At 47.5% G+C, this 14,151-nt stretch overlaps 1 protein-coding gene across 2 annotated transcripts; it reads left to right on the top strand.

The window, feature by feature from the left end:
• Nucleotides 1-3,475: 3,475 nt before the first annotated feature.
• LOC132588914 (uncharacterized) lies at nucleotides 3,476-13,129 on the top strand. 2 transcript variants are annotated; one of them, XM_060261379.1, is made up of 6 exons: nucleotides 3,476-3,607; nucleotides 3,860-4,204; nucleotides 5,533-5,835; nucleotides 9,222-9,347; nucleotides 10,515-10,561; nucleotides 12,851-13,129. In XM_060261379.1, the coding sequence occupies exons 1-6, from the start codon at nucleotides 3,571-3,573 to the stop codon at nucleotides 12,938-12,940; spliced, it is 948 nt and encodes a 315-aa protein (XP_060117362.1). In that variant the 5' UTR covers nucleotides 3,476-3,570; the 3' UTR covers nucleotides 12,941-13,129. The 2 variants fall into 2 exon arrangements, with proteins under 2 accessions (XP_060117362.1, XP_060117371.1); XM_060261388.1 differs by lacking the exon at nucleotides 9,222-9,347.
• The last annotated feature ends 1,022 nt before the right edge of the window (nucleotides 13,130-14,151 follow it).

Raw genomic sequence — 14,151 nt, 5'->3', positions numbered from 1 at the left:
TTCTCCTTCCTTGGAGGTTTTTAAACAGAGGCTAGATGGCCATCTGAGAGGAATGAAGATCCTGTGAATTTAGGGGGAGGTGTTTGTGAGTTTCCTGCATTGTGCAGGGGGTTGGACTAGATGACCCTGGAGGACCCTTCCAACTCTATGATTCTATGAGCACTGGGTAGGAGGTTCCAGGTCTCATTCCTTGTAAAGCAATGGAGCATTTAAAGCTTCCATCAAAGTCAGTTTGGAGTAGTGGATTCGCGCACAGACTCTTATCTGGGAGAACCAGGTTTGATTCCCCACCGGGCTGGCCCTGCCGCTAGGCAAACGAGGTGATCGCCAGCCTTCTGGGGGTGCCTGATTCCCCCTTCCTCCACATGCACCTGCTGGAGTGATCATGGGTCAGTCATAACTCTCTCAGAGCTGTTCTCTCAAGAGTAGTTCTCTCCGAGATCTTTCATCTCCAGCTACCTCACGGGGTGTCTGTTGTGGGGAGGGGAAGGGAAAGGAGATTGTAAGACACTCTGAGACTCTGGTTGAAGGGGGGGATATAAATCCAGTCTCCTCCCCCTCATTTTCCTTTGTGGGAAATGTATACTGTCTCTTTCACAAGGACATTCATTCCACGCATCTCACCCCCATTCTCTATCCAAATTCCCAGGAAGATCTGAAATATTCTAAACGTATCTCCTCTTTGCAGACCGATCTAATGAACCCACCTCTATAGTGACCAGATTCTGTGCTGAGGCTTTTGTCCGTAAGAGAGCAGACATTCCAAACCTTTCAATAACTTTATACATATAATTAATTAGACCTGTAAGGCTATGAAATCTAATACTTGTGTGTTACTTTTATGTTTGTATGTAAACCAGGATGGTAACCTGCCACTGGCTAATATTTCTTTTTCTTTTCAAATATATATTTTTATTATAAATTCACAAAACCAAACAGAAATAATATATACTTACAACAACTACCAAATCTTCAATATCAATATCTAGAAGATGTCAGGTTTTCACGGCTGGTAACATCATTAGGGTTTGTAGAATCTTTCAGGCTCAAGTGCCGTGTTCTACTGGAGAAAGTTTTTCTTCCAGACGTGAACGAAACATCTGGAAGAAAAAACTTTCTCCAGTAGAACACGGCACTTGAGCCCGAAAGATTCTACAAACCCTCATATCTAGAAGTGTCAAAACAGAGAGATAGTCATACAATTTGTACCATAAATGCAAAACTAATATTGTGTCTATAATTTTTTTACAAGTATTTAAAAAAAAACCCCTTGTATTATGGTAGATAATGAAACGATTTAACTTCAAAGATAGATAAAATAGCACACAATCAACTAAATTACAATAAATAAATAAATAAATTCTACTTTCCCTCTCTATTTTTGACACTTGTTTCATCTAAAATTATCATTACACCTAAATTATTTCCTAACTACAAACGAAGAAACTAATGAACTAATACAACTACTTTCTATCAATCTAAGCTACAATAAAGTATATCGAAAGCCTCCTAGATCTTGCTTCAAACCAGCGCCAGCTGATCTTTTGAATGTAATAAGTGTTGAAATGTCGAAATACTTACTACGGAGAGAAAGCAGAATGCTCCGGTCCCATGGGAAAACATCTTGTAGCCTCTCACAATCTTCTTTTTTTTTTTTGGAGAAAAGTTTTTTTTTATTTAAAAGGTTGCACGTACAAAAAGAAGAAAAAAGATAAAACACATAAACACATATACACGTAAACATACATACCAAACAAACACAAGAAGTACACTACCACAAACCCAGTCATACATACTGGGAGAAGGAGAGGTTAATTAATCTAAATATGAGAAAAACATAGTTACTCCAATCCAAAACCTTTACTTTTGACCCATTTGTAAACAGGGTCCCAATCCTCTTGACATTTTTGCACATTACCATTTCTTAATCTTGTAGACATTAAGTCAGATTCAGCGGCATCCAACAATTTGTTAATAAATTCATCTCTACTGGGGGTTTTGTCACTCTTCCAATACTTGGCATACAATATTCTAGCAATAGTAACTATGTACAATAACAGTTTCAGTTTAGAAGTAGTCAGGTTTTGTCTACAAATGTTTAACAGGTACATTTCCGGCACATGATTAATTTGAACTTTCAAAATTTTTTGAGACCAAATGTTAACTTGTGCCCAGTATTTTTTAGCCTCTTTACATTGCCACCATATATGAAACAGGGACCCTTTAGCTTCTATGCACTTCCAACATTTATTGGAATATGTGGGGTATATTTTAGCCAGTGCCTCTCACAATCTTCAAGGACTTGAAGGGCTGTCATCTAGAGGATGGGGTAGAATTGTTTTCTGTGGCCCCAGAAGGTAGGACCAGAACCAGTGGGTTGAAATTAAATCAAAAGAGTTTCTGGCTCAACATTAGGAAGAACTTGCAGACAGTTAGAGCAGTTCCTCAGTGGAACAGGCTTCCTTGAGAGGTGGTGGGCCAGTTTGGTGTAGTGGTTAAGTGCGCGGACTCTTATCTGGGAGAACCAGGTTTGATTCCCCTCTCCTCCACATGCACCTGCTGGAATGGCCTTGGGTTAGCCAGAGCTCTGGCAGGGGTTGTCCTTGAAAGGGCAGCTGCTGTGAGAGCCCTCTCAGCCCCACCCACCTCACAGGGTGTCTGTTGTGGGGGGAGAAGATATAGGAGATTGTGAGCCGCTCTGAGTCTCTGAGAGCCAGTTTGGTGTAGTGGATAAGTGCACAAACTCTTATCTGGGAGAACCAGGTTTGATTCCCCGCTCTTCCACTTGCACCTGCTGAGATGGCCTTGGGTCAGCCATAGCTTTCATAGAAGCTGTCCTTGAAAGGGCAGCTGCTGTAAAAGCACTCTCAGTCCCACCTACCTCACAGGGTGTTTGTTGGGGGGGGGGGAAGGTAGAGGAGATTGTGACCGCTCTGAGACTCTCAGATTCAGAGTATAGGGCGGGATATAAATCCAAAATCTTCTTCTTCTGATTCAGAGAGAAAGGCGGGGTATAAACCTGCAATTCTTCTTCCTTCCTTGGAGGTTTTTCAACAGAGGCTAGATGGCCCTCTGACAGCAATGAAGATCCTGTGAATTTAGGGGGAGGGGTTTGTGAGTTTAGTGGTTCCTCAGTGGAACAGGCTTCCTCCTCGGGAGGTGGTGGGCTCTCCTTCCTTGGAGGTTTGTAAACAGAGGCTACATGGCCATCTGACAGCAATGAAGATCCTGTGAATTTAGGGGGAGGCGTTTGTGAGTTTCCTGCATTGTGCAGGGGGTTGGACTAGATGACCCTGGAGGCCCCTTCCAACTCTTAAGATTCTATGACTCTTACTTTCTGACCTCTGAAGGAGACCTGCGGATGACTCCCTCTCTGGTCCCAGACCTGTCCTTCAGCCCACCTTAGTGGCTGGACGCAAGGGATGCCTCCCTGACCTTTCTCTGTGGCACTCAGCACCGGAAAGCACCACGCACTGGGAGTGTCCTTTTGCAAGAAGTCGGCGCTGTGTGGGGCTCCTTCTTTGAAGACGCGTCTCAGAAGTGGGTTTGGAGCTGCAACTTCTCTCAGAGATGTTGTTGGCCAGGTGCTTCATGTTGTCCTCCACAGGTAATTCTGCTACGACCCTAATTTTGAATAGTCATACTTTGCATCCAAGAAAAGAGGCCGTTTCCATTTTTATGTGCTCAGCCAACCTTTCAAGAGTCTCAGTGCCGGCTTGCTCATTCTTAGCAAGTGGCGTTCCTAGTTCTTCCATCTCAGAAAATCTCGACAGATTCTTTTGAATGCTTTCCACAGCAGCAAAGTTTTTGGCGATGAACAATCCTAACCGGTTTCTTTTCTTGTGTTTTTTCTCCGCAGTGTTGCAAGCGCAATTATTACTGTATCAGACGGAGCCGTTTCAATTTGTGGATATTGGACACACGGCACGGATTGTGTGCCTGTCTACAGAAACAATTTCCTCCGGAATATTCTTCAGTTGGCACAAAAGGAGAGATAATGGAATATCTGTTTTACCTGAGGAGTGCGGCGATGGCAGCAATACGAATCATTTGTCGTCGACAGCAAAATTTGTTTGCAGAGTGGAACAACAAAGGTTGATCCTGGAAATCTCCCATGCTGAAAGAGAAGACTCTGGCCTATATCTTTGCGCAATGAAAGATCTTTCCTTCTCTTTCAGCAATGGGTCTTCTCTGATTGTCGGAGGTAAGCAAGGACAGTTGATTTTGGCAATGAAAATGTTTGCAAGCAATGCCGTTTGTAATGGTTAGAAGCGCAAAGGTCAAAAGGATGTGGGGAAAAGACAGATGCTGATGGTCCAGACTCCCCCCACGCAAGCCCCCTCTCTTGCATGTTAGGTGGTGTTCATGCTGACCCCAGCCGCCAGCCCCTTGTGCAGAACCACTAGAGCTTATTTTGTAGGAAAAAACCAGCAGGAACTATTTTGCATATTAGGCCACTCACCCCGACACCAAGCTAGCCGGAACTCTGTTCCTGTGCATTCCTAGAATCATAGTGTTGGAAGGGACCTCCAGGGTCGTCTGGTCCAACCCCCTGCACAATGCAGGAAACTCACAAACCCCTCCCCCTAAATTCACAGGATCCTCATTGCTGTCAGATGGCCATCCAGCCTCTGTTGAAAAACCTCCAAGGAAGGAGAGCCCACCACCTCCCGAGGAGGAAGCCTGTTCCACTGAGGAACCGCTCTTAACAGTCATAGAATCATAGAATTAGAAGATACCTTCAGGGTCATCTAGTCCAACCCCTGCACAGTGCAGGAAACTCACAAACACCTCCCCCTGAATTCACAGGATCTTCATTGCTGTCAGATGGCCATCCAGCCTCTGTTGAAAAACCTCCAAGGGAGGAGAGCCCACCACCTCCCGAGGAGGAAGCCTGTTCCACTGAGGAACCGCTCTTAACAGTCATAGAATCATAGAATTAGAAGATACCTTCAGGGTCATCTAGTCCAACCCCTGCACAGTGCAGGAAACTCACAAACACCTCCCCCTGAATTCACAGGATCTTCATTGCTGTAAGATGGCCATCCAGCCTCTGTTGAAAAACCTCCAAGGGAGGAGAGCCCACCACCTCCCAAGGAGGAAGCCTGTTCCAATGAGGAACCGCTCTAAACTCACAAATACCTCCCCCTAAATTCACAGGATCCTCATTGCTGTCAGAGGGCCATCTAGCCTCTGTTTAAAAACCTCCAAGGAAGGAGAGCCCACCACCTCCCGAGGAAGCCCGTTCCACCGAGGAACCACTCTTAACAGTCATAAAGTCATAGAATCAAAGAGTTGGAAGGGACCTCCAGGGACATCTAGTCCAACCCCCTGCACAATGAAGGAACTCACAAACACCTTCCCCTAAATTCACAGGATCCTAGATGGTCCGATGGCCATCTAGCCTCTGTTGAAAAACCTCCAGTTACTGTGACTAGATCTCAAGGTGGAAAGGAAGTTCTGAGAAACTGAATGGACCAGTGATCTGAGCCTGGGACACCTAACCTCCACTTCATTTCCCCCCACCTCCAGACAGTTACACTCCAAGCACCTGGGTGATGCTCCTGCTGCCTCCTCCACACCTCACGCACACCGGACGAGTTGCTTGTGTTGTCCACGGAGTCTCCAACCTGGTCCAGGTGTCCTGGGAGGTCCCTGGGGAGCTCCGGCAAGAGGGCCTGATGTGGATGGTGAGAAACAGCAGTGGCCTCCTTACCTATGTGAGTGTTCTTCAGATCCCCAGGGACCCACAGTGGGGTGGGAAGAACGTCACGTGTGAAGTCCAACTCAACTCTTCTGGCCTCACTGTAAAAGAGATGGCCATCTTCCCTGCACGTGAGTAATTTCCCAAGTGGCTTTGTGAATAGCATAAAACTGGTAGTTGTTTTCATGTCTGTGGATAGGGATGGGCACAAACTGGGAAAATGTGGTCTGGTTAGTGCTTCGTGGTGTGCCTGGTTCACGAACCGTGGATTGTCACAACCTTTTTGGTGCTAATAGAGCCAGTTTGGTGTAGCGGTTAAAGTGTGTGGACTCTTATCTGGGAGAACCGGGTTTGATTCCCCACTCCTCCGCTTGCAGCTGCTGGAAGGGCCTTGGGTCGGCCATAGCTCTGGCAGAGGTTGTCCTTGAAAGGGCAGCTGCTGTGAGAGCCCTCTCAGCTCCACCCACTTCACAGGGTGGTTAAGTGCACGGGCTCTTCTGGGAGAACCGGGTTTGATTCCTCACTCCTCCGCTTGCAGCTGCTGGAAGGGCCTTGGGTCAGCCATAGCTCTCGCAGAGGTTGTTCTTGAAAGGGCAACTTCTGGGAGAGCTCTCTCTGTCCCACCCACCTCACAAGGTATCTGTTGTGGAGGAAGAAGATAAAGGAGATTGTGAGCCACTCTGAGACTCTGATTCAGAGAGAAGGGTGGGTATAAATCTGCAATTCTTCTTCTACTTCTTCTAAAAATAGTTCAGTTTGCGAGGTTTGTGACTTGTTCGATAGGCCCTCTGGTGTTCTAGACTTGCAGGGAATCTTTGCTTGCCTTTCCTCTACCTACCCTCCAAGTTTGTGAGGACTGGATTTATGAGGTCTGAGGACTGGATTTACGTGGGCAAAGAAGATGCCTCCAGAAAAGTGCTTTCTGGGGAAATTACCACTAGACTGGGCCAGCCAGTCTATACAATATACATGCCGCCAATTTACGATATCAGCTCCTGATGTAATTTTAAATTTGAGATGTTTTGGGTGAATAGGCTGTGGCTGTTGTCTTCTAGATAGGGCCTTGAGAACGGGGTGTTCTAACCATACATCTCTCATACGGTGTGTGTCAAGGACCATCATCTCACTTCCAACGTGAGGTGATCCAGTGAATTATTGCCCTCCAAAAATCTACCATCAACGTCCTTGTTCAGATCTACAACCTGAGGGCCATGGCTTCCTTGGCTGAGAATCTCTTAGATCAGGGGTGGCCAACGGTAGCTCTCCAGATGTTTTTTGCCTACAACTCCCATCAGCCCCAGCCATTGGCCATGCTGGCTGGGGCTGATGGGAGTTGTAGGCAAGAAACATCTGGAGAGCTACCATTGGCCAGTTACATACCGGATTCATTACAAAGTGCTGGTTATCACCTTTAAAGCCCTATATGGCCGAGGACCTGCCTACCTTAGGGACAGTCTCTCCCCATACGAACCCCAGAAAGCACTGAGGTCAGCAGGGAAGAACCTGTTGACTATTCCCAGGCCAAAGGAGGTAAAACTACAGAGTACCCGCGCTCGGACCTTCTCTGTTGTGGCCCCACACCTCTGGAACCAGCTTCCGGAAGAAATGCGGGCCCTGCGGGATTTTGAACAGTTCCGCAGGGCCTGCAAGACCATCCTTTTTCGAATGGCCTTCACCGACTAAAGAAGAGACTGCTAAGAAACTTACCATCTATGCAATAGCACCAATATATTAATATCAATTTTATCGTTTTAGAATTTTAATAGAATTTTAATTAACTGTTAGATTAGCCTTGTTATATATATTATATAGTGAATGTATTGATTGTGTTGTTAGCCGCCCTGAGCCTGCTTCGGTGGGGAGGGCAGGATACATATATAAATAAAAGTGATGATGGCCACCCCTGTCTTAGATTAATAGTGTTAATCACGGCTTTTTTTGTAGCAGGAACTCCTTTGCATATTAGGCCATACTCCCCTGCGGTAGCCAATCCTCCAAGAGCTTACAGGGCTCTTCTTACAGGGCCTACTAGAAGCTCCAGGAGGATTGGCTATATCAGGGCTTTGTGGCCTAATATGCAAAGGAGTTCTTGCCACAAAAAAAATCCCCTAATATTAACTGATGGTTATTAATACGATTATGGTTACTGCCTGGTAATATGTGTACAATCGAACACTTTTACTCTGGCTCTTAATGGGACGGAATTCTTTATTCCACGGAGAAAATTGGCCATAAGCTCTTCAAGATATATCAGAACACCTCTAATAGATGCTGGAAATGCCAGAAAACAATTGGTTCATTTTATCACGTGTGGTGGCGATGCGAAAAGGCGAGAAGTTATTGGACTCAAATACACACCTGGCTACAAAAAATACTTAAAATAAATATAATTATGTTCTTATGTTCTTAAACCACCTACCCGAATTTTATCTTTTGAGTATATGTCAAAATCCCATTTCTAAGACACAAGCTAGATTTTTGGTACAAGCAACTACGGCAGCAAGAATTATATATGCTAGGTACTGGAAGACACCACAAATACCTAAGAAGGAAGAATTTGTGCAAAAGTGTTGGAAATAGCTGAAATGGACTTTCTCAACCAAATTGTTTGCAACAAGGTTAAATCAATGTAAAGAGATTTGGCAGCCCATGTATGAATGGTTGAACATGCAGAAATAGTAGTAATGAAGAAGAAGAAGACGACGACATTGGATTTATATTCTGCCCTCCACTCAAGAGTCTCAGAGCGGCTCACAAACTCCTTTCCCTTCCTCCCCCACAACAGACACCCTTTGAGGTGGGTGAGGCTGAGAGGGCTCTCACAGCAGCTGCCTTTTCAAGGACAACCTCTGCCAGAGTTATGGCTGACCCAAGGCCATTCCAGCAGGTGCAAGTGGAGGAGTGGGGAATCAAACCTGGTTCTCCCAGATAAGAGTCCACACACTTAACCACTACACCAAACTGGCTCTTAGAAGAACCAGATCAAAGTTCTCTTCCCCCAAAATGTTTGATTATGTGTATTTTTCATTTATTGTTTTTGTTTTTGCATTGTGATAACATTTGTGTTATTGTTGAAAAAAAAAGAGAGAGAGAGAGAGAGAAAATTTTCCATGCAGGACAATAATGGTTTGTTCAACCACCGTTCCAGATGCCCTCTCCACCAAGACAATGCAGTGGGCTTCCCACTATGTGTGGAGTAAAAATGAACTGGGGATCTAAGATGCATTTTTAGTCAACCGCATCAGTCTTCTATCTCTTGAGAGCCGGTTTGATGTAGCGGTTTAGTGCGCAAACTCTTATCTGGGAGTGCCGGGTTTGATTCCCTTGGGTCAGCCACAGCTCTTGCAGAGTTGTCCCTGAAAGGGCAGTTTCTGTCAGAGCTCTCTCAGCCCCACCCACCTCACAGGGTGTCTGTTGTGGGGGATGAAATGTAAAGGGGATTGTGAGCCGCTCTGAGAATCAAAAGGAAGGGCAGGGTATAAATCCAATATCTTCTTGTCGTTGTTGTCTTTTAAAGCTCTCTCCACGGACGCTGACGGGAAGTGCCTGAGCTTTGTGGTGCCCACAGTTGTTGTGGGGCTGCTGGCACTGCTGACCCTTCTCCTGACCCTGCTTTGGATTCGATTTTGCCCTCCCAGGCTTGGTAAGGCGTCAGGCATCACACCCTAAAACATCAACAATAGGATCTGCCTGCAGCATTAAATTGTGTCTCAGTGACGCTTTACTCAGAACAAATTCCTGCACAGTGGTTATCAGGGAGAACCAGGATTATATGACGGGGAAAAGCAGGAAGCAGCAAACAATCCTTTAGAGAACTTCTGGCCAGCCTAAGAACAGAACAGAAGCCATGTTGGCTCAGGCCCCTCCAGTCCAACACTCTGTGCCACGCAGTGGACAAAACCCAAGGGCTGCCAGGAGGCCCACCAGTGGGGCCAGGACACTAGAAGCCCTCCCACTGTTACCCCCCCCTCCAAGCACCAAGAATACAGAGCATCACTGCCCCGGATATAAGAACGTAAGCAAAGCCATGTTGAATCAGGCTACTGGCCCATCCAGTCCAACGCTCTCTGTCACACAGTGGCCAAAAAAACCCAGGTGCCATCAGGAGGTCCACCAGTGGGGCCAGGACACTAGAAGCCCTCCCACTGTTGCCCCTCCCAAGCACCAAGAATACAGAGCATTGCTACCCCAGATATAAGAACATAAGCAAAGCCATGTTGAATCAGGCCAATGGCCCTTCCAGTCCAATTCCCTGTGTCACACAGTGGCCAAAAAAACCCAGGTGCCATCAGGAGGTCCCACCAGTGGGGCCAGAACTCCAGAAGCCCTCCCACTGTTGCCCCTCCCAAGCACCCAGAATACAGAGCATCACCGCTCCAGACAGAGAGTTCCAACAATACTCTGTGGCTAATAGCCACTGATGGACCTCTGCTCCATATGCTTATCTAACCCCCTCTTGAAGCTGGCTACGCTTGTAGCCTCCACCACCTCCTGTGGCAGTGAATTCCATGTGTTAATCACGCTTTGGGTGAAGAAGGACTTCCTTTTATACATTCTAACACGACGGCTCATATCTGCTGATTGCTGCTGGAGAGCACCTGGGATTACAACTACTCTCCAGACCACAGAGATCAGTCAGCCCTTACGGTTGCCAGATCCAACTCAGGAAATATCAGGGGACTTTGGGAGTGGAGCCAGGAACAAGGGTGTGATAAGCACAATTGAACGCCAAAGGGCGTTCAGTTCTAATAAGGAGAATGACCCCTGCTCTGAGTTATCTCCTTCTCTTTGCTTCTTTTTGCTTCTCAAGGATTCCAGACGAAGGCTGACGAAGCTCCCTCTTCAGAGGTGCTCGAGGTAGGCCTCTTTCTTGGAAAACAGATCTGGCTTTAAGGGGGCGTTCACAAGTGACATTCAAAGAAGGGTTCCGGAAGCCTGGAAATCTCTCAGAATTACAACAAATTTCAGACATCAGTTCTTCGGGAGAACATGGCTACTTGGAGGGGGGACTCTATCCCACTGATCTCCTTCCCTCAATAGGGTTGCCAGCCTCCAGGTGGGGCCTGGAGATCTTCCACTTTTACACCTGATCTCCAGCTGGCAGAGATCAGCTCCCTGGAGGAAATAAACTATATAAGATAACCACCAGAAGCAATAAAACTTTCACGCAAAGCATGTAGATATGCGTTTTTAGCGAGATTAAACAAAAACAGAACTAAGGAACACTGAATATTCTTGAAATTTCCCCACAAAGTCTCTCAACAGTCATAGAGAATGATAGCCTCTCCAATAGGACTTAGTGAAGACGTGGGTGAGGTCTTTAATTTCTTAGTGTTCCACTCGTGATGGTGTGGAGAGAGTAAGGAACCGCTTTTAAAGGGGCTCCTCACAGTTTCAATAGTTAGTTCTTCCTCAGCCTCTTTCTCCCGACATTACACGGAGCCACAGCTCTACTTTTTACAACATGGATCCACGCATGCTCTGATCTGCTGCTACCCAAGGCTGGCTCCCCTGCTAGGCAAAATAGGCGGTTGCCTAGGGCACTGGCAGGGCAGGGGCGGCAAAATCGGCCTCCCGTCCCCAGGCAACCGCCTAGTTTGCCCTCCCGCTCCTCCTCTTCCTCCCTCCCTTCCCCACCGCATGTTAATTTCAAAGCCCACACCCCGTGATTGGAAAAACTGTGCCGCAGGGTCACCCTCCCAGTCTGTCAAGAGCAGTGTCCTGAAAGGGCGGTCCCGCTGCTGCCGACTCCTCCCCTCCCCACTTCCTGGATCGAGAGGAGTCAGCTCAGCAGCAGCGGGACCGCCCTTCCGGGAAGCTGCTCCTGACAGACTGGGAGCACAGCTCTGCAGCACGGTTCTTCCGATCGCGGGGCGGGGGGGGGGGTCGAAATTAACATGTGGTGGCCTGCTGGTGGGGGAGGGAGGGAGGAGGAGGAGGTGGGGGATTTAGATAGCCGTAATGCTGCACTAGAGCCTGTTCTGGCTTTGAAATTAACATGCCATGGGGAAGGGAGGGAGGAGGAGGAGGCGCAGGATGGGGGGAGGGGGGTACGGAGTGGGGGGGCACCAGGCAGCAAGTCAGCCTAGGGCGCTATGGGGTGTCGGGCTGCCCCTGCTGCTACTGGCTTTTGCAAGAGAAAGAGGATCAGCCCTGTCAGTCGGGAGAAAGAGGCTGAGGAAGAACTAACTAGAGAAACCGTGAGGAGTCCTTTTAAAAGCAGTTCCTTACTCTCTGCACACCATCACAAGTGGAACACTAAGAAATTATCTTATATAGCTTACTTTCACACCAGTTTCAGTAATATTTACTACCCCTGGAGGAAATGGCTGCCTTGAAGGGTGGGCTCTATCTCACTGAGTCCCCTCCCCCCCCCGAAGCTCCAGGAAATTCCCAGCCCACTTCAGGGTATTTGGGGGTGCACATCTGAGCAATTCTGTGCTGTTTAAGACTTCCTGGAGTCCACTTTTTAGCCAACTAAATACAAGAAGGAGGATTTACTTTAGTGGTTCGCCTAGAGACCCAGTTTGGTGTAGTGGTTAAGTGTGCAGACTCTTATCTGGGGGAACCGCATTTGATTCCCCATTCCTCCCCTTGCAGCTGCTGGAATAGCCTTGGGTCAGCCATAGCTTTTGCAGGAGTTGTCCTTGAAAGGGGAGGTGCTGTGAGAGTCCTCTCAGCCCCACCCACCACACAGGGTGTCTGTTGTGGAGGAGGATGATAAAGGGGATTGTGAGCCGGTCTGAGACTCTGTCCTTGAAAGGGCAGCTGCTGTGAGAGTCCTCTCAGCCCCACCCACCTCACAGGGTGTCTGTTGTGGGGGAGGATGATAAAGGAGATTGTGGGGGAGGATGATAAAGGAGATTGTGAGCTGCTCTGAGACTCTGTCCTTGAAAGGGCAGCTGCTGTGAGAGTCCTCTCAGCCCCACCCACCTCACAGGGTGTCTGTTGTGGGGGAAGGAAGGGAAAGGTGATTGTAGGCCGCTCTGAGACTCTGTCCTTCAAAAGGGCAGCTTCTGTGAGAGCTCTCTCAGCCCCACCAACCTGACCTGGAGTCGGCAACCTACTCTAAGTGGCAAGCTCCTAGAAAATAAAACGGTCAGGATTTAAACAGAAATAACAGTTTGTTCCTTTTTTGTGAACCAGGAAGCCATTTGCTACGCCGAGCTGGACTTTCCTTCACAGCCTCGTGACAGGAGCAAGAAGAGGAAACAAGAACCACGGGGGAAAATCTAAAGATCTGAATGACCTAAAACCTCGGGTCGGAAGCATCTGGAACCCGCCCTGGGGGTACTGAGCTTCGAATTTCAGCTCTGGGTCCACGAATGGTCGCAGGAAAAATATGTGATCTTCTTGAAAATGAATGAGCTGCATCGTTTCATGTTTGGCCTGCTGAAAGAGCTAAATAAATAGATTATCAGTCAACCTGGCCATTAATTCCTTTATACCTATTCTGTGTTGGGGGCTGAAGGCAGCTGTTTCCCTCAGCCAAACTGCAGGTTTAGGAAGGACTCATTTATTTATTTATTTATTAAACTTATGAGTTGGAAGGGACCTCCAGGGTCATCTAGCCCAACCCCCTGCACAATGCGGGAAACTCACAAATCCCTCCCCCTAAATTCACAGTGTCCTCATTGCTGTCAGATGGCCATCCAGCCTCTGCTGAAAAATCTCCAAGGAAGGAGAGTCCGCCACCTCCAGAGGAGGAAGCCTGTTCCACTGAGGAACCGCTCTTAACAGTCATGGAATCATAGAGTTGGAAGAGACCTCCAGGGTCATCTAGTCCAACCCCCTGCACAAGGCGGGAGACTCACAAACACCTCCCCCTAAATTCACAGGATCTTCATCGCTGTCAGATGGCCATCTAGCCTCTGTTGAAAATCCCCCAAGGAAGGAGAGCCCACCACAGACTCCTAGAGTTCGAAGGCACCTCCAGGGTCATCTAGTCAACCCCTGTACAAGGCAGGAAACTCACAAACACCTCCCCCTAAATTCACAGGATCCTCATTGCTGTCAGATGGCCATCTTATCTCGGCTTGACTTCGCGAACGAAGATTTAAGAAAGGTGCAGTAGTCCACGTCTGCTGCAGGCTTGCTGGTGGCTGACAAGACCAATGCGGGACAGGCAGGTCCGGCCACAGTGGCTGCAGGGAAAAGTCTGATTTGGGGTTGGTGCTGTAGCAGTGCGATTCTTCCTCAATCTCCTTTTGTCCTCAAGACCAGCTATGCGTGCGTTCTCAAAGGAAGAGACAGCCTTACTCAGTTCCGCAGGGCCTGTAAGACGACCCTCTTCCGGTTAGCCTACGCCTGACTGGACAAATGTAGCTCTCTAGATATCTGTGATACTGTATAGTTAATATTAATTTTAGGTTTTTAGGTTTTTAAATGTCGATTTTAAATGTAACTAATTTATTCCGATTTTACTGTTTTGTTGTTTGTTGTAAGCC

This window comes from Heteronotia binoei, chromosome 1 (genome assembly GCF_032191835.1).
Source record: "Heteronotia binoei isolate CCM8104 ecotype False Entrance Well chromosome 1, APGP_CSIRO_Hbin_v1, whole genome shotgun sequence".
NCBI lineage: Eukaryota > Metazoa > Chordata > Lepidosauria > Squamata > Gekkonidae > Heteronotia > Heteronotia binoei.
This window is presented reverse-complemented; position numbering and strand designations above follow the sequence as displayed.

Bases quoted from the DNA above. Each gene is read 5' to 3' on its own strand.
- LOC132588914 (XM_060261379.1), top strand. From the start codon at position 3,571: ATGTTGTTGGCCAGGTGCTTCATGTTGTCCTCCACAG. The intron at 4,205-5,532 runs GTAAGCAAGGAC...CCCCACCTCCAG, and splicing joins GTCTTCTCTGATTGTCGGAG to ACAGTTACACTCCAAGCACC. The intron at 5,836-9,221 runs GTGAGTAATTTC...TGTCTTTTAAAG, and splicing joins GATGGCCATCTTCCCTGCAC to CTCTCTCCACGGACGCTGAC.